The sequence below is a fragment of the Triticum aestivum genome, chromosome 4D (assembly GCF_018294505.1).
Source record: "Triticum aestivum cultivar Chinese Spring chromosome 4D, IWGSC CS RefSeq v2.1, whole genome shotgun sequence".
In the NCBI taxonomy this organism is placed as follows: domain Eukaryota; kingdom Viridiplantae; phylum Streptophyta; class Magnoliopsida; order Poales; family Poaceae; genus Triticum; species Triticum aestivum.
In genome coordinates, this window is record NC_057805.1 from 95,829,425 (window position 1) to 95,849,907 (window position 20,483).

At 41.6% G+C, this 20,483-nt stretch overlaps 1 protein-coding gene and 2 long non-coding RNA genes across 3 annotated transcripts; 2 read left to right on the plus strand and 1 right to left on the minus strand.

The window, feature by feature from the left end:
• Nucleotides 1–419: 419 nt before the first annotated feature.
• On the minus strand, nucleotides 420–1,173 carry LOC123099718 (protein GL2-INTERACTING REPRESSOR 2-like). The gene is made up of 2 exons (XM_044521822.1): nucleotides 1,155–1,173; nucleotides 420–1,043 (listed from the first exon to the last, which is right to left on the minus strand). The coding sequence occupies exon 2, from the start codon at nucleotides 1,021–1,023 to the stop codon at nucleotides 676–678; it is 348 nt and encodes a 115-aa protein (XP_044377757.1). The 5' UTR covers nucleotides 1,024–1,043; nucleotides 1,155–1,173; the 3' UTR covers nucleotides 420–675.
• Nucleotides 1,174–8,585: 7,412 nt separating this feature from the next.
• LOC123099719 (uncharacterized) lies at nucleotides 8,586–10,277 on the plus strand. The gene is made up of 4 exons (XR_006448219.1): nucleotides 8,586–8,804; nucleotides 9,230–9,424; nucleotides 9,920–10,052; nucleotides 10,209–10,277. It is a non-coding gene; the product is annotated as an uncharacterized lncRNA (long non-coding RNA).
• A 779-nt stretch (nucleotides 10,278–11,056) lies between these two features.
• LOC123099720 (uncharacterized) lies at nucleotides 11,057–17,186 on the plus strand. The gene is made up of 3 exons (XR_006448220.1): nucleotides 11,057–11,131; nucleotides 11,276–11,386; nucleotides 17,001–17,186. It is a non-coding gene; the product is annotated as an uncharacterized lncRNA (long non-coding RNA).
• Nucleotides 17,187–20,483: the final 3,297 nt, after the last annotated feature.

Sequence of the window (20,483 nt, forward strand, 5' to 3'; positions counted from 1 at the left end):
CCCATCGATTGAAACGATTGAAAGGAAGAGTAGATTGAATAACTCATGGGTCTTCTCCGGTGTATGATGACGTGACATAACTCTTAAATGTCCTCGATCAATGAATGAAAAAATAACGGATTGATTCCTTCACACGCGGCGAATCCGAGAAGCTAAATGTTCCTTTTTCGTGTGCACACAGGGTTTTGCTTGTACACATAATTTTCATTGACTTTAAATGCATACTATTTTATCTCCCGTTGCAATGCACAGGCATATGTGCTAGTAAAGAATAACGATAATTGTTTATTTTGTCATTTGCAATTGTTCACCACAGTTTCCCGTAGCAACGCAGGGGCGCGTAGCTGGCTAGTTAGAATATACAAACTGCCACCCCACAAAAAACAAAGCATAAACAAACTGCATTATCCAGGGAAAATCTCCTTTATTAAGGGGCTTTTACATATAAAAGCGCTGACTTATGACAGGAAATAACTATCGAAGACACTGATTAACACAGACTGGGCCATGAATCATGAAGGGAATTAACTACTATTAGTAAGCTACTAGTACTTGCCACCGGACAATCTAACGGCTTTCAGTCCCCAGCCCGCGCCAAGATCCGTGCGCCAAAACTGAGCTAAACCATCGCTATGAGCATCCACTGGGCACAGCGACTGAGTTCGATCGCCTCCTTTACTGGCGCTTGCCATGCTTCTTGTCGTCGCCGGCAGGGAGGACGTCCACAAGGAAGGGCTGCTTGCAGTTGATGCAGATGGGATACTCCTCCTTGGTCACCATGCAGTACAAGAGGCACCGCTCGCACGCTCCGATCACCATAGGCGACGGCTCCCAGCCGCCATGGCTATCATCCGACGACACACACGAGCTAGGCGACGACGAGCCGTTGCTGTAGTCGTCAACGTCTTCATCATGACCGCCGTCCACATCCATCCTCTCTGCTGCGGCCAGGGGCGGCGGAGGCGATTGGTTCAGGTTGAGCTCCAGCCCCCCGTTCCTCCCGCCATTGTTGCCGCTGCTCATGACTCGCCACCTCGATCGCACTGTGGACACGGACATGATGCAAGATCAGCAGGTGTCAACAGATCAAATAGTATCGTATACGGAGAAGAATTTGCAAACGGAACACAAACGATAAGAGATACTCTGAAAACCTGAATGGTGGGAAGATGGGCAGAGGAAGGAGAGTGATTTGGCAGTGAGGGCTCTGATGGGCTTCATATAGGGAGGTGGAGGAACGAGAGGTCCTTGCGTTTTTTTCCTCCACAGTATTGATGCGAAATCAAACAAATTGGAAGTCTCTCTTCGTCAATGCGCTCCCCCTCCTCACTCACTCTCTGCGATCATGCAGCATGCATGTGGTTCTTGGCTGGAAGTTCATCAATCAATTAACTGAGCTTTAAGAGCTATAGATGTGCTCTAATAACATCGTTTTTATTACGGAAGCAGGCCTATGGAGACAACTTTATTTCACCGAAAATTCAGTCATTCCAGTACAAAATATTTCAGTCATTTCAATGGTACCACACGAATTTCAGTGGGAAATTTGGAAACAACAAAATTACTCTCATGGAATTACAATACTCAAGTGTGTAGCCCCTCCAAAGCCCACAAACGGCCCTCCTCCTTGATCTTCGTTACAGTCAACATCATCGGGGTGTTGAGATTGCGGAAGACTCTGGCATTTCGCTCTTTCCAAATTGCAGAGCAGATCGCTTTGGGTTTTTTCTTTTTCCTTACCTACGCGTAGCTTTAGTCTTATATGACTTTGCTATTGCTGGTTTGTTTTTGTGTGCATGTGTTGATGTTGGAGGTGTACACACTAGCTATGCAGAGGTCAGCTGTGTGCTCATTGTGCTTATACCCTCATGATGCTTTATTTTGAGACAATAAAATCCATCCTTTGTCGAAAAAAAACAAGCATTGTCAAGGATGTGATGGCCTTTTAGTTTTGGTCCTTGAAGTTCGCCGTCTTGATCCACCACTGCTTCACAGAGGCTATCGGACTCGAATCTGAATCCATGATATGATGGAGCCAAAGCGAAGTGGTTACTTTCTACCAGACCCGTCGCGTGTATCAGCATTGACAAACGAGGTGGACAACAGACTCCTGGACATGCTTACATGGTGGACACAACCCACAATTCGCCCAAGCACAGCAGAGAAATCCATATATCGTCCACACATGATCTTTTATTATGGCACTGTCTAGCGGCATGGTGACGTCGACGGTAGTATGGTCTGGCGAGGTGAATGTTGGACGGCAGAAGATGGCGGCAGATGATCCTAGAGCGTGCACATGCAGTGCACGGAGAGGATCTAGCTAGACCAGTTGGTGCTCTCAGCTTGCTAGCGGGCGGCTTGATGAGGCAACCGGAATAGATGTTGTGTATTTATGCGCAGTTGGGGCATGTCATCAAGATTGTAGGTGTAGCGAGAGTACTTGCCGGGAAGGTGGCTTTGGGTTGATCCATATATTTGTTTTGTTGGGTTCTATGAGATAATATAATAAAATGGTTCTGTGCGTCGCTCGATGCAGAGGCCGCAGGTATTCCTTCTTTTCGGAAAAGAAAAATACACACAATCTTTTATGACAAGCTAGGCAAAGAACTTGCATTTAGGGGGGGGCAAACCCGCCAACCTTAGGGACAGTGCAATGGAAGTCAGCCCAGCAAATAGCACCATGTACGCCGAGGACACGAAATACTCCCCATTGAAGTGAATTTCCAAGTGATGCTGTCCTGAATTCCTTTGGACATGTGAATATTAGCATTCTTCTCCTAGAGGATGGCGAACTCCTGAATGTGTTCCAAGGAAACGCCAAGATAGGTGACAATTTCATGGACACATGAGTTATCCAGTAGAGCCTTGCTAACCATACAACTCTTCTTGCGAGAGAACCCGGAGATCTTCGGGGCGATGTCTCTCGGTCTAATGTCCTCAAGCCAAGGAGAATCATTGTTTCTGTCTCGAACAGTTACCTTGATGGCCAGCGCAAAGATGCCATGATCATTATCATTACATGGTGATCCAAGACCAAGCCAAGTCTTTGGGGGTCCGCCCATTCATACCAAATCCATCTGGCACGAAACATAGTGGTGAACTTCTCCAAATTAAGAATACCCATAACACCACAAAATTCGGGCTTACAAACCAACTCTCAATTAACTTTGCACTTGTCTCTAGTCACCTTATCACATCCTGCCCAAAGATAAGGTCATCTCAAATTATTAATCATCTTTTTAACCTCAACTGGCACGTCAAGCAGTGTTAGATGATAAATCGCAATGGCAGTAAGCACAATCTTCACAAGAACGATCTGGCCACATGTTTGCCACACCAAGCCGCAAGTTGCCCGCAGGTTTGTCCTCCGGATGCTTGAAATGAATGCGCTTCAATTTTTTAATCAACAGCAGAAGCCCGAGATATCGCATTGAGATTAGCAGTTTTATGGTTGCGGAACACTCTTGTGATGCCTTGTTCATCATTCTTATCATATTATGGAAAATCTCACGTGCACGTAATGCAAATGTCTTCTCAAACCTTGACTTCAAGGTCTCTACTGCCCTAACTAATATATTTTTGATAACTTAGAGATGTGGTCACATAGGGTAAAAACTTCGAAACTTGGGAAGAGCCTCCTAGCACAATGCCAACTGCGTCCTGTTTCCTCTTAAGCCACATGGGTTCACATCTTCCCACCTACCAACAACGAAGAGGGAACTTCCCCCTTTAACCTCGTGTTTTTAAACTCTGGAACTTAAGGGTCACGCTGTCTTTTAGAAAGATTAACATGCATTGATTTGAACTGAGACCAAGATTTTTCACTCATTTGAAAGTAAACAAAAACCGTTGATACTTCACGTGCAGAATATCAAGAAATCTACGTATGCGACACTTAGTAGAGTATGAGGGCACCATGCTTTTTCACTCTTCGGCAATATCGAAGCTGCCATGTCCTCAACACTTCAGTCGACTATTTGGCAATGCTTTGTTCTTCGGTGCAACCTCTTGGCGGTTGGTAAGTTTGTGCTTGTCCAATGGAAATTAGAAGTCCTCCGATCAGGTGTGATTGACGATGCCGATGATACTCTCGGCTGGCGTTGATGATCCGGTTGTGTTGTTGGTTGTGTCATGGTCTTGTTAGTGGCCAGGACGTCCGCAGGTGCCCTTTGTGGGGTTTGTAATCTAGGTTTTCGTTCATTTTTTCTCTAATTAACTAGATAACTCTTTTCTCCTCAACTAAAATGGCAAATGTTTTTCCTCGTTTATATATATACTGAAAAACAAATTCTGCAATAATAAATTGTACTCCCTCCTTTCCAGTTTATAAGACTCAATTCAAAAATCTCACCAACCAAGATAGATGATGAGTGGTGGAATACTTTTTATAGTTTACAAAAACACCCAATTAATGCTCTTGTTTTTCTCAAAAATTATGTTTATCAATGTATTAATTGCAATACATGCATGTATAAAGTACATGTATTGGTCAATTTTCTCTTAATACTTGCATGCAATGATTTAATGCACCTTGAAATCTGAACATGTGATGGGGAACAACTAAATTGAGCCTTATAAAATGAAAAAACTAAAATTTTAAGATAAGCCTTATAAACCGAAAAGGAGGGAGTATATACGTTGCATGTACAGTTATTGTCATGCATCAGCTGTGGATGACTTTCACCTTGAATGCCTCGGCACGTACAGGAGACAGCTCAAAGGATTCTACTCAAAGGAGTATCTGGGAAGGCAAATGTGCATGAACTGTTCACTGCTTTTACTTAATATAAATATGTACTCCCGTAATTTGGATGCACAGTCCACTTTTAGGTAAATACTACTACGTGCATTGCTTTCATTGACCGGCTTGGTCGTACTACCACATGTCTTGGCAATGGCAACCTTGAATGCCCTCCCAGTACATTTACTTCTCTGGCTCGTTTCACGGCTCACAAGTGCGACCTTCGTCCTTGCACTTCAGAGAAAAGTACAGGCTGTATGATCAATATCTGAAATGACATATCAGAAGGCAGCAGCTGGAAGCTTTTACTTAAAAATATACTATCATTAATAGCATCTTTATTTCATAGGGGTAACTTACAACCTTCGTCCTAGTTTATTGGTCCTCTATGTAATTTATGTCAAATTTTGACCAAATATTGAACTAAAAAAATGTTACTACATGTCAAAAATAATTATATCGTCATATTCGTATTTAAACATAGTATCCATTGATATGATTTGTGGTAGCCAATAAACCAGAACGGAGCTAGTAATTACTAGCCACAGTTGCCTTCTCTCTCCATTTTTGTTGTCACGTAAGAATTTACTCTTGCCAGCTTGATCTGACAATGGGCTTTATAACATTGAAGGTTTAAGTCAGAGCACTTATGTCGGTTAAGTATAAGCAAGTAACTAAAGATCTTATGTTCTTTACTTGATTCTTTTATGAAACTTACATTGAAATTAAGAATGAAAAAACAACAACTAATACCCTAGAAACTCCTAGTGTCTTCTCATGGGGCCGCCGAAGATGGACGACAAACTTGAGTCGTTGGTGGCCGCAAGGTACTTCACTCGTGCCTGAGGTGTTAGAACATCTACAACCGTGAAGAGTAAAATCGATAGTTCGCGGACACTGACCGGACACGTCTTAAATTTCTCTTCTCATATCCGGATACCTTATAACCGGCGTCCTATATCCATATTACGTATGCAACCTGAGCTACTCTATGTGATCAAACAACGCACAACAAAATTGGCACCAAAGGTCAAACAATTGCACATAAACGAACTGTACATTATCCAAAAGATCATCGAAGTTCATCGTCGGACAAGCTTTTAACTTCAACAACTAAAAAACAATAATAAACATACGAGGAGGAGCGTCTTCACCACTTCCTCGCCGGGCCTTTCCCCTTCCGGCCGCCAGCGTAGCTGTAGGCGTCTGCGGCTGGTGGAGGATCTTGGTCGTCGGAGGAAGTGGAGTTGTGGTCGTCACCGTCGTCGGAGTCGGAGTCGGAGTCGGAGAGGACGATCAACCCCTTCATCCGGCGGACGGCCCTGTCCTGCTGTCTCTTCAACTTGGCGAGCCGAGCCACCTTCGCCGCTGCCTCCTTCATCTCGAGCTCCAACTGCTCTATGGCAAGTCGGTGCACCTTCGCGTTCTTCCGCCGTAAGCAGCAAGCGTCCGTCTCCGCCGTCGTGAGCGACCAATGGTAGACCAAGCGAGGAGTCGCTCGTCCTCATCGGGCCCGTCGGCATCCCGCGGCAGCGGCGCATGGGCTGTTTCGCCGCGTCCATCTCCCTTGTCTGCTGCCTCTCACGGCGATGGCGCACGCCTCCGAATCCGGATTGTGTCAGCGGGCCTGCGGCGCGTGTTGGGGAACGTAGTATTTCAAAAAAATTACCTACGATCACGCAAGATCTATCTAGGAGATGCATAGCAACGAGACGGGAGAGTGTGTCCACGTACCCTCGTAGACCGAAAGAGAAAACGTTTAGTAACGCGGTTGATGTAGTCGAACGTCTTCACGATCCAACCGATCCAAGTACCGAACGTACGACACCTTCGTGTTCAGCACACGTTCAGCACGATGACGTCCCTCGAGCTCTTGATCCAGTTGAGGACGAGGGAGAGTTCCTTTAGCACGATGGCGTGGCGACGGTGATGATGAAGTTACCGGCGCAGGGCTTTGCCTAAGCACTACGACGATATGACCAAGGTGGTAAACTGTGGAGGGGGGCACCGCGCACGGCTAAGAGATTGTCTGTTGTGGCATTAGGGTGCCCCCTGGCCACGTATATAAAGGAGGGAGGGAGAGAGGAGGCTAGCCAGGTTGGGCGCGCCATAGGGGAGTCCAACTAGGATTCCCAATCCTAGTTGGAGTCCCCTTCCTTTTCCAAGAGAGGGAGAGAGGGAAGGAGGAAGAGAGGGAGAAGGAAAGAGGGGGGGGCGCCGCCCCCTCCCTAGTCCAATTCGGACTTGCCAGGGGGTGGCCTCCCCTTGTGGCCCATCTCTCCTTTCCACTAAAGCCCATTAAGGCGCAATACTTTTCCAGGGGGTTCCGGTAACCCCCGGTACTCCGAAACTCATCTGAAACTTCCCGAACCATTCCGGTGTCCAAATGTAACCTTCCAATATATGAATCTTTACCTCTTAACCATTTCGAGACTCCTCGTCATGTCCGTGATCTTATCCGGGACTCCGAACAAACTTCAGTTCATCAAATCACATATCTAATAATACAAATCGTCATCGAACTTTAAGCGTGCGGACCCTACGGGTTCGAAGAACTATGTAGACATGACCGAGACACATCTCTGGTTAATTACCAATAGCGGAACCTGGATGCTCATATTGTCCTACATATTTTACGAAGATCTTTATCAGTCAAACCGCATAACAACATACGTTATTCCCTTTGTCATCGGTATGTTGCTTGCCCGAGATTCGATCGTCGGTATCATCATACCTAGTTCAATCTCGTTACCGGCAAGTCTCTTTACTCGTTTCGTAATGCATCATCCCGCAGCTAACCCATTAGTCACATTGCTTGCAAGGCTTATAGTGATGAGCATTACCGAGAGGGCCCAGAGATACCTCTCCGATACTCGGAGTGACAAATCCTAATCTCAATCTATGCCCACTCACCAAATACCATCGGAGACACCTGTAGAGCATCTTTATAATCACCCAGTTACGTTGTGACGTTTGATAGCACACAAAGTGTTCCTCCGGTATTCGGGAGTTGCATAATCTCATAGTTAGAGGAATATGTATAAGTCATGAAGAAAGCAATAGCAATAAAACTAAACGATCATTATGCTAAGCTAACGGATGGGTCTTGTCCATCACATCATTCTCTAATGATGTGATCCCGTTCATCAAATGACAACACATGTCTATGGTTAGGAAATTTAACCATCTTTGATTAACGAGCTAGTCAAGTAGAGGCATACTAGGGACACTCTGTTTGTCTATGTATTCACACAAGTATTATGTTTCCGGTTAATACAATTCTAGCATGAATAATAAACATTTATCATGATATAAGGAAATAAATAATAACTTTATTATTGCCTCTAGGGCATACTTCCTTCCTTCATGTTGTTTATCAATGTATCCATGCCCAGGTTAATTCACCCCATCAGCCTGATGAAATGTCTTGATGTTCTTTCTTTTGTCGAATGTCTGTTGCTATAATAAGGCCATGTGAAATTATATGTATTCTTTCTTGGTAATATTGTTGATCCTTGTTAATTTTGGAGCTGCTATGGATCTTTTTTTTTCTCAGATGCCATCTTTTAGGAGAAATTCAGCACATCAAATCTCGAAGATTTTTCTCCTCAAGACCTTTCCAAATGGAAATTATATGTATTCTTTCTTGGTAATATTGTTGATCCTTGTTAATTTTGGAGCTGCTATGGATCTTTTTTTTCTCAGATACCATCTTTCAGGAGAAATTCAGCACATCAAATCTCGAAGATTTTTCTCCTCAAGACCTTTCCAAATGGAAATTATATGTATTCTTTCTTGGTAATATTGTTAATCATTGTTAATTTTGGAGCTGCTATGGATCTTTTTTTTTCTCAGATGCCATCTTTCAGGAGAAATTCAGCACATCAAATCTCAAAGATTTTTCTCCTCAAGACCTTTCCAAATGTAATTTAGTTTTGTCTTTTGACATTTGTTCTTTTGTTGTTATCTTAGGCATTATCGTGAGGGGGGAAGCGGCCGCAGATTAAGGACAGCGCGGGTTAAGAGCATGGTCATAGTCTAGGAGCACGCCCGGTGGTCGGTGCGTATGTTGTCTCCATGCCAAAAATAGCCACTTGATTATTTTAACAAATCCCTCTTCTGCCTCTTAGTCATGCTCAAATCTGAGCTACCATGTGTCTACTGAGCTTAAAATTACCCACAACCCACAATAGAAGGCAAGTAGGATTTGACAGTGTATGACATGGTAATCTAGCTTTATAAAATCCAAATTGATCAGGATATGCACATAGATGTTTACATATTTGCATCCGTAGTGTCACTTATAGGATTGTAATTAATAGCAACCATGGAGAGAGTCGGTTCATTTTATTATGAGCACGTCTCTTCTTCTGCATCCTGAAGATCTGCTAAAATATGAAGTGAATTTCCTGTTTTATCTCACATTTACCAATTACACATTGAAATATTTTGTTTTTCAAGAGAGTTTGATTTGTACTTTGAAAGTTTTGGAATTGGAGACATCACCCTTCTTGTCCGCTGCCCAACTCCGTCGCGGCCCAGGCCTAGCAGGAGATAGAGGCACCGCGAGGACTCACTGCAAAGAAGCCATGGGAGGAGGACCCCGACTCGGATGACGGCTGCTGAAAGATCATGCACTTCTTCGGCCCACACACCAGCTCCGCTTACGGCTTATCCAAGGTATCTCCTTGTGCAGCTTCACTCTCGCCCGTGTGCCTCGTGCAAATAAATAAAGCTACCTAGCACCGGCTCTTATTTCTCTATGCGTACATAGTGTTTGTGCCGATTCTTATTTATATGTGCCTACATGGAATACAATTCTTATTTGTCTGAACCAGTGAGAATTTCATTCAGTTTGTTTATGTCCATGAGTAACAATTTTTTGGAAGCATATGTACATATTTAGGAATCCAACTATGCTTTGTGCACTTTCTGCTGAGCTAGGGAATGTTCACTTCAGCTAGCAAGAACCTGTTAGCGGCTGTGATAGATCAAAAGTGAAAGGAGTGGTTGAACGCTTATTATTAAGATAAAGGACAACTCCACAACAATGGTGATGGAGATCTATTTAGCAACCTCCTCATTTGGTTCTAAAGTTATTTACCCTTTTCAGTGAAGGAACTGGTTTTGCGGCATCAGTTGAACTTAGTCAAATTATATGTGTTGTGTATGTAGGTTGGAGCTTCACCAGCGCCATGGTTGTGCTCGGAGGAGGACCGCCGATGCCCGCCGCCGCTGTCGTCCACATGCTCCTCCTCACGACCACGGGTGGACATTGGCTGAGGTCTAGCCTCCCATCCACACGCAGGTACTCCCCACTCCCCTCTGTGCCCTCTCTCTGTTAAACTAAGGAAGGGAGCCTATATGTTTCATCTTGTCAATCTAATTTGCCGGTGCATATTAGTATATAGTCACATTCAGAAAAGCTTGACTGCACAGTAAGAGAGTTTGTATCTTTTTTCAGATTATGCAAGTATCTGCTTGGTCTGCATATTAGTACCGACTAGCGAGCACAGGAACGACGACTTGGATCTGATGACTTGGAATTCCAATTGACCGAGACATCAATTAATTGACTCAAAATGACGGGTAATGTGTCACCAAAAGTGTTTTGCCAGATGCGTCGCTTTCGTCCCTTTATATCCTTCCCATGCACCACACCGTACCAACAAAGGCAAAATTTGTTTGTGTGAAAGCATCTGAACCATTGGCATTGTTTGTTTCTCTGGTGAATAAATTGTGTTTGCACGCAGCATGTCTGAACCCTGAGCATTATTTGTTTCTCCACTAAGCGAATTGTGTCTGCACGCAGGAAGTGAAAGCATCAGATTGAGTGATTCAGATCAGTTCTTGCGTTGTACGCCTATAAATTCGGCGGTAATTCCTAACTATGATGTTGATATGATCTCCCATATGCATATTTGACCAGTACTGCGCGCGCCCCGCGAGCAAAGGTCGCCCGGCAAATTCTGACCCAGCCAAATGGGAAGGTCGCGAGCCCACCAGTCATGGATTCTTATACCAGCCCAATAGGGTTGTTCTCCATCGTCCTCGTGCCCTCCTGTATGTACTCTCGCTTATGTGTTCTTGGATTCTTATTTTCTTTCTTTTGCAGGATCCATAGGATTATTGTTTTCTCTGAATTTGTCCTTTGGTGCATTGTATTTGCTTATTCAGGTCGATGGGGAGGAGAGGAGCAGAGAGGCTGGAGCTCCAGACGGCACACGCGCTGCTGGGTGGAGGAGAGGCCAGCTACGGGACAAGGAGCAGTGGGCTTAGAGCTCCAGGCGGCGCTCCTGTCACGATGTGGTGAGATGCAAGGGAGGGGTAGGATGCCGGTGACAGCAGAAGGAGCGGGCCGGTGTAGAGGGCAAGCAGCACATGAAGGTATGTATTTCTTCACACTATATTCATTATTTTGCAACTTGTATTCATTGTCGCTGATAATCCTTTTGCACTTTTGTTTTATCTAATCCATTCCAAGTTTATAACTGGTGATGTTTGGTCTTTTACTATTTTGGCTGGTGATAGATTAAGAAGGATATGACGCTTTGTATAGTTTCATGGATGGGGTTTGGGTGTCCTGATGAGAGCAGTTCAGTGGCTGCACCTCTGCAACCTCGCCAACGTGGACAATCACTGGTAACATCTTTTTACCCTATCCAGTTATTACCTCCATTTTATGCAGTTTCTTTTCAAACTGAATGAAGTCTCGAGGTGGACGCGCGAGCTCTTATTTTGTTGTTCTTGCTGTTGTGTATACTAGATCATTGATGGCGCGCGTTGCCGCACCCGTCCATTTTTATAATGAAAAGGTAGGTATTGCCCACAAGGTTTAAAGTAAGAGTACTACTATAGTCGTGCTTAACATAGATTGTTTCCATACCCAGTCCAAAAAACTAACTTTTAGCTCTTAACTAAGCAACAAAAAATATATAGCCCTGTTAATTGTGAACTTCTATGTTTTGTTCATACAAATTACAAGATCATTGTCAAACACATAACTATAGCAAAGTCAGCACGAAATAATAAATACACAATATGATGGAAATAATAGGTGGCATGACTTGTAGAATCTTATTACTTGTTAGGCATAAATCGTGAAAGCCGTAAATTGTAAATTTGTAACACAAGAATTCTCCTAAGCTTCTTATTTAGGGCAAACATTCAACTTAAGAACATGTTTGTGGGGATATATATGAACACAGTCTGACCTGCGACATACATATATAGCATGCATGATTGACTTGAGAATTTGTAAGAATTTTGTTGAGCTTCTTGCCACAAGAATGTTTCTTGATAATATTGTATGTTGTAGAACTGCTCAACTTGGGATGGCTATGAGAAAAATCCTTGATACAGAAGCATACATGATCCAGGTCTTCTCACCAACAGCTTTGTCTCCATTGCCCAACTTTCTAACAAGAACATCAAAAAGAACAAAAAAACTATTAAAATAATAACACAACTCAGGAGCTCAACCCTCACATATTTCATTCATTCTAGTTATATTATTTTTTGAAAAAAACTACAAAGCACTCACTTCTTGTTTCCGAACAGGCACAGTATGACAAAAAAAAGACTGTCGTCTTTTCTGTTCTAGAAAGCCAAGCCATTCTGATGCTAATTAAGTTCCACCAAACAACTTCGGGATTTAGCCTTACCTAAACTTTGGCCTGCTAAGGAGAGATTTAACGCAACAAATATCACTAACTGGAATTAGATGGTACAAAGTTATAAGAAAAGAAAAAAGAAGTCGCTTGGAAGAAAATGTAAAGATAAAACTATTATTTATTGAAGAATAGTGTAGCAAAAACATAAGTCCATTGAGCACACCTCCATAGAACAAACAGATTGTCTCTCGAACTGCAGTTTGAAAGCCCCTCAAGTTGTCCCTGTGCTATGATGTAATCAGTACAATTATTGTCACACAAGGATTATTGCTAGTATAGTTTAGCAAAACTACCAACATAGAAGCACAACAAAGTGGGTAATGGAATCAGAGTTAAATATGTATACTTACTCTGTAGCGCAAAATAACAAATGCCTATATAGGGCATGTAGAGTTAGCAAAAAACCATTCTAGTTGAACGGAATGGGGGATCAAACAATAAGAAACTTCAAAGCGTATTAGCTCTCTCTCTCTCTCTCTCTCTCTCTCTATATATATATATATATATATATATATATATATATATATATATATATATATATATATATATATATATATTGCTCAAATCAAAACTAAGAATGAACAAAGGAAATATCCATTGGCTAGCTCCCAGATTGAGTTAATTTAAAACTGCACACAAATTCTCTTACCAAATTAACATGTATGACAAAAAACCGAAGCATACCATAAATTAAACTGTCTATTTTATGATGCAAGCAAGTGGCGGCTACTCAGTTCTTGTAAATTTTAAGCAAATTGACCAACAACATTTTTCCCAAATTAGAAGGAATACAATTGTTAGTTCTCACCATGGCGACTACATAATTTGGATTGGAGCTTGTGAACTTACATTATTTGCATACATATAGTAGTGTTAGTCACGGATGGAGAAGGCCAGAAGTGGAGGAACATGAAATGGCATAAGTAGGATCCGTAGATTTAAAAAATTCAAACTATGGAGTTTAATGCAATGAGGTGAAATAAGCAAAACTAACCGCTAATAGAATTGTTGAATTAAACAATAAAATTAGAACCGTGATTGTCATAAGTTATGATCAGAAAATATGACCTTACAAAAATGGACCATGCAACCTTACTTTTAGAAATGTGCACACAAATCCAATGTAAATTGGGGTAGTGGTAATAGATAAACCACTTTGTCGTGCCTGGAGATTCCCCGTACCAGGAAAATAAAGGGTATGTGCAATTGTTGTTCCGTTCGCCTTTGGTAGTTCAATCAACCCAGAAACTTGCTCCAGCGGAAGGTTCACTACCTTGAGGTGGCCTCTAATTGCCGCAGTTATCAGAGGAGTCACATTTTGATTGGCCAAACATTTTCGCAAGGGATGGGTCATGGTCCAGGAGTACTTCACTATATCTACAAGCAGTGTCAGATGTCCAACTTTCTGTATTACCACGGTAAAGATGAAACAACATGAATGAGAGACTAACTCTTGCCCATTAGCTTGTTAAGGCAACGACACAGTTGAGTTATTACACAGAGCAGGTAAATTTCAACACTGGAAAACAAATAACAATAGGATCCATGGAGATTAATCGAAGAGTAGATTAAGAACACATAAAACCTTGGCTGCCCATAAAACCATGGCTATCAATTAATTTAGGAATTCATATCAGTCTTATATATATGCATGATCCCCGAGAAACAGTGATCCATGAGGCCATGACTAAGCATCCCTCCCCATCTTTTGTGGAGCAAACAGATAACTTTAGCATCTACACACTTTTGATTTTGCTGAACTATTTGTGCACAAAATTGGAAACTACAGACAAAGGGGTCAACAATCGTGGCATACACCATACAGTAGCAATCGTTGTTTGCTACACACCTTTGATTCAGCGATTTAGTGCTAGTCACGTGGTTCAGCAAGATGGCATCCACAAGAAACATAAAGCATCTAAAAACAATGCAAATCCAAGAAGGTACATGGAAGGAGATAGCTTACGTGTTACGCGGATGAAGCTGCTGCCTATTGATGGTTAGATTGTAGTCTAGACACAAGGTCCAAAGCTCCCATGTTACCATGTAAAAATATGAGAAAAAACAGAAGTCGTGATGATGCGCCGGCCACTATCGTCCGCGTCCCACCCTTTCCACGCAGGTGGTTCGACCGCGTCGGGTGGATCGATTGGCCGTTGATTCATCTGCATCCCGCGCGGTCGATGGATCCCATCTCGAATGCACGGATACTTAAGCCGACCAGCGAATCCGTATGGATACCGTATCCGATACCGATACTCCTCCGATACGCCCCCGATACGTATCCCTGGAGTATCCAAGAATAAATGATTTAAAACAATTGCGATAGTCGAAGGATACTTTGCCAGTACGTTTTGGATACTTCTCCAGCCCATGTAAGAGCCCACTCAGCCCAGTTAAGAAGCAGCCAACAACCCTAGTGCCTCAATGCCCCCCATCCTTTCCCTTACAGCGTCTTTCCTCCCTCCCATGCTCACACCAGGCGGCAGCTGTGTCACCAGCGGCTGCTCACCCAGGTCCTAGGGCCAGCGGCAGCGGCGACTAGCCAGTGACGAGCTCCTCCTCCTACTCACCAACGTCCCCTCTCACGCAGCACGGCAGCAGCCATGTATGGACACTTCTCTTCTCCATTTCTCCTGCCCAGCCAAGCTCATCTCCTTTTCTTTCTTCTCCGATCTCTGAAGATCTATTATTCTCATCTCCTCCAGATTGCTTTGAGTAGCTACAACGTATCCGTATTGGCACTTTTTGAAATGACGAATTTACGTATCCGTATTGGCCCGATACTGATACCCGTATCCGTATCGGTGCATTCGAGGATCCCATCGTTCGCGATTGAATTTCATGCCTGTTGGCCGCCGCACCCCAACCGGCTCCGCCGCTGGCGCCCGTGCCCCATCCGGCCGCGCCGCTAGGGTCCGTGCCCCATCCGACTGCGCCGCTAGGGTCCGTGCCCCCATCCGGCCGCACCCCTCGCGTCGGCGCGCAGCCGCCAATGCAATCCGAGGCCATCTCAGGCGGCGCAGTCGGAATAGAGCAGGTCGCGAACGTGGTTTAGGGCTTCGTCTGTGGCGTTTCACCCTGTGCGCTGTGTTGGTGGATAGGATGGTAGAAAAGGCCCAGTAGGCCCAATTGAACGCGAGACACCCAAAAAAGCCACTGGAGCAGCGGCCCAAAAAGCCCAGCGCAGCCTGACGCGCGAGTTAGCGCCTGCGTACGAGATTTAGGTGGGACTAAGCACGAATCTGACGGCCAAAACGATTAAAAGTGGCGATCTAACGGCTAGAAATGCTAATGGCCTGAGAGGGCTGGGAGTGTGCTCAATTTTAATATATCTAAATGTCTTCATGCATCTAAACCATTAAAAATTGCAAAACTAAAATGGGTTGGGGGAGATATGGCTATGGTGTTTATTCCTTCACATTGGTTTAGGTATTTCTGAATTGGTTCACTCTGAAAAAAGGTCCGTCATGGTTTGATTTTTGCATCTGCAGAAAGTGCAGTTTTTTTCTAGTGTCGAGCATCCACACCTTCTTCTCCCCAGCGCTCACTATTTTGTTGGCACATGTTTTGTAGAATAGGACACCTTTTTAGGGCTCCTTTGATTCAAAGGAATTTCATAGGATTTCTGGATCCTTAGGATTATTTCCTATGTTGGTCCTTTGACTCATAGGATTGAATCCCATAGGAATTTTTCCTATGGAATCTTTTGTACTACATTTCATAGAAAATCTAACATCCACTCTAACCTTTTTTTACAATTCCTTTGTTTTTCCTGTGCCATCAAACACTCATTGCTAATCCTATAGGATTCAAGTGGGCATGCCACTCCAATCCTATACTTTTCCTATTCCTACATTTTTAAAATCCTACGAATCAAAGAGGAATGTTGTATTTCATGCTACACAGTGTGATGGATCATTAGATGGCTAGCCTTTCGTGGCACTCATTGACGAATTTTCACTTTAGGAGTTCTTGTGGCCCCTTGGTTTTTTTGTATGTTCATGTTGAGAAATTATAGTAATAAGGAGGGACACAATAAATATTTGTAAGCTAGGTTGCTTGCCTAATCAAGCTCACATGTGGATCATTTACTGTTCTGCGTTATTGGAGCTTTGCTACAGTATTCATTCAGAAAAATATGAGTGGCTTGTTGCAATATGGTGCTCAGGACGAAAATGATATTTGAAATTGCATGTTCTATGACAATGGTGTAATACCATAATAATTACAAATTATAATTTGTTTCTGACTTTGCAACCGGAATGTGTTGCCTTTAGTAATATGTACGCCCACTGTTTATTTCGAGCAAGACATGATAAATATTGTTCTTCAGATTACTTCAGTGAACTGATAAATAGCGGACGAGGCTAAGTTCAAGACCTTGATTTAGAAGTAGAGTTTTTCAATCATAGACATGTTTCTTCCTAAAAAGCAATTCAAGCGTAGCTACTGTTGACTCTAAAAAGGGATTTAAAATGTTTTCATTTCTGAAAAATGTTTTCGTTTATGAATTTTGATCTGAAGTTATCAACCTTAATCGAATTCTCTGAATTTAGGCTAAACTTAAGCATGAATTGTAGGTCATGAGTACAGGATCAAGCCGCGGATATTTACGGCACGACATGGAGTATTTGGTGGAACTGGCTATGGAAGTGTGTCCCTCCATGTTGTACGCAGACCGTGATATGGTGAATTATTTCGTAGGCACGACATTATGAGCTCCTGTTTTGCAGCACATGGATACTTTTCGGCATAAATGTCATGGGTCCATGATGCCTTACGTACCTCTGAACCTATGACTCTGGAGATAATTTAATATATTTGTGGATTGTTTCGCTCCGGTTACACAAGGTAAGATCCTCTTTCACTAACACTTTCAAGTTTCAAATATTGTCAAACGGGGTTCACAATACTAGGTCTTTCTCAATTCAGATTCTTATATATCCAAAAGGGGGACTAGCAATTCTGATGGGGCTTTTGCCACTTATTGTTTTATGGTTGTCTAGACAGCTGATGGCATGCTTCTTTTTGCGAATTGTCAATTCTTTTGTACAGGGTCCCTCGGCTACTTATGCTTTGCTAGATAATGAGAGTATGTAGGTAGTATGTATGGTTTTTACATTGTTTTGCGCAGGTTGAGATGCATCACATGATGTTTTCCTTTTATATTTATGAGTATTACAGAGTCCTTTCTTTTTCCACAAGGGGCAGTAGTTGTGCCATTTGATTCGAAGGACAAAGAGTTGATCACAAAGGGGTAGCATTCAGGACATATACACAAAAGAGTATAGAACCAAATTATATGATGTAATTGACAACTATTTCTATTAACTTCTCCTGTACACAATGTTCACGAGCTCATGTATTAAGTACATTTTATTGTGTCACTTATGTTTACTCTTTTTTTAATGCAAGTTTACAGCTACTCGGAATTGCTAATTGTAGACTCAACTATCTTGACCTACCGATGATCTAATTTGTGGCATTATTATCTTAAGAAAATATTTGCATTTCATTTCCTTTATATATAGGGGTATAAGTTCTTACCAAATGTACTCAAATATACGGTTATTGAAAAATGCAAATATTTTCAACACGAACATGGTTTTAAACGGGGCTTTGCGCCATTTGGCGCAACTGGTCATCTAGTTTATGTAAAGGACCCTAATATCTGGCTGCCGTCAGCTCACAGCCAGCCTCGTGTGAACATTTTATTCGCTTTGGACACGCGAAACCAGCGAATGAAAAGTGCTCCCCTGGTATGTTCGCTCTAACTGGTTTCTAGCGCGATCTAATGGCCCAGGAAAAATACGCCTTCACAGGCCGCAGAAAACAAAATTCCATCTCGAGCATCCACGTTTCTACATGACAAATCACGGTTCTCAACTAAAAAGAAAAATTACATAGATAACTAAAACTGCCACCCTCTAGATAGAAAATGCCATGAACAAAAAAACACACATAAATTTATAACTTTATAAAATGACATGCTCTGAATATATATAAATTGTCATGCTACTTTATAAAACTGCAATCCTCTAGATAAAACAAAATTTATCTGTATAAAATCCAATAAAAATTGTCATGCCACTAAAAATAAAAATGACACCCTCTCAACATTAAAAATGCCATCCTCTCAATAATATAAAACTGACATGCCTTTCAAAATAAAAAATTCATCCTCTCAATAATAAACTTACATCCCTATTATTAATAAAATTGGCATGTTATTAATAATAAAAAAATTCATGTAAAAAACAAAATTTACTTTTGAACATTAAAACATGTTTAAATATGCCATGTGACATAGTTCAAAAAATTATAAAAACTGCCCTGTTAATTCTTTTACAAAAAATGCTATGTTACTATTATTAAAATGCCATGCTCTAAATGATAAAACTGCCACCCTCTTATTAAAATAAAGGCATGTTATTAATTATGAAAATTCCATGCTCTTAATAATAAAACTATCAACCTCTTATTAATAAAAATGTCATGTTATTAATTATGAAAATTACATGCTCTTAATAATAAAAACTGTCATGCGGGAAAATAAAAATGCTATGTCTTGGAAAAAAATGTCAATAAAAAGGGAAATTGTCATGCTATCTACATATATAATAAAAATACACATGGCAAGTTTAGAAATAGGGATTTTTTTTCTTTCGAAAATGGAAAATATCTTGAATTTTAGATTTTTTGAAATGAAAAAACGAATTTACAACAAAATAACACAAATAAATAAAAAGGTGTTTTAGTGGAAATTGTTCACAATCACCTCTATAGCACAAATAGGGACCTCCTATGTTAATACTTTTACAAAAAAAATGCTATGTTACTATTATTAAAATGCCATGCTCTAAATGATAAAACTGCCACCCTATTATTAATAAAAAGGCATGTTATTAATTATGAAAATTCCATGCTCTTAATAATAAAACTATCAACCTCTTATTAATAAAAATGTCATGTTATTAATTATTAAAATTACATGCTCTTAATAATAAAAACTTTCATGTGGGAAAATAAAAATGCTATGTCTTGGGAAAAAATGTCAATAAAAATGGAAATTGTCATGCTATCTACATATATAATAAAAATACACATGGCAAGTTTAGGAATAGGGATTTTTTTTCTTTCGAAAATGGAAAATATCTTGAATTTTAGAGTTTTTTTTGAAATGAAAAAACTAATTTACAACAAAATAACTCAAATAAATAAAAGGTGTTTTAGTGTAAATTGTTCACAATCACCTCTATAGCACAAATAGGGACCTCCTATGTGATGCTCTCTGCGTCAAGTTGCTGAGGTTTCGCACAGGCGTGTCTTCAACTGGGCTGGCCCATGAAGATAGCGACGCGCACTTGTAAGTCAAAAAGAAAAATTGGGCAGCGGGGGATTCGAACGGAGGACCGACTGCTATAAAGCACGCGTTCGTACCAGCAAAACTAAGAGCCGTATCTGACCTTATTGGAGCATCAATCTTAAAGAACTAAACACGCTGCACAGATCCGAATTAGGTCAGGAATTTCAAAGCAATTTTTTTTTCGAAAAACGGAATGTTCCGTGAGACGCAAACACTTTCCAAAATTGCGAAAAGTATTTTGGAAAACTATAACATTTTTGAAAAACAGGAACATTTTTTGAAAATCATGAACAATTTTTTGAAACGGGAACATTTTCCCAAACTTCAAAACAAATTAGGGAAACACGAACATATTTGAAAATTTCTGAACAAAATTTGACAACATGATTTTTAAGAAACTTGTGAACATTTTCTGAAACTCCTGAAAAAAATGAAAACGTGAACAAGTTTTTAAAAGAGGCAAATACACCAATGGTACAACAAGTTGCACTTGATGACCACTTTGGTGCTTGAAGTTGAAAAATACACAAATCTGGTGCATAAACTTGTGTTTTGGCGCACGTACAGTTCAAAACCCAGATGCGGCCTTGTACGACGCCAGCTGGGCGTGACAGCGTGGCGCAGTCCTGCTTGTCAGTGGCTGGAAGCCATCATGCGGGATGAAGCGTGCATTGTTTGCAGATACCCCCCTCTTTTT

What these genes read in the sequence shown, in the direction of transcription:
- LOC123099718 (XM_044521822.1), bottom strand. Translation starts at nt 1,023, where the DNA reads ATGAGCAGCGGCAACAATGGCGGGAGGAACGGGGGGCTGGAGCTCAAC.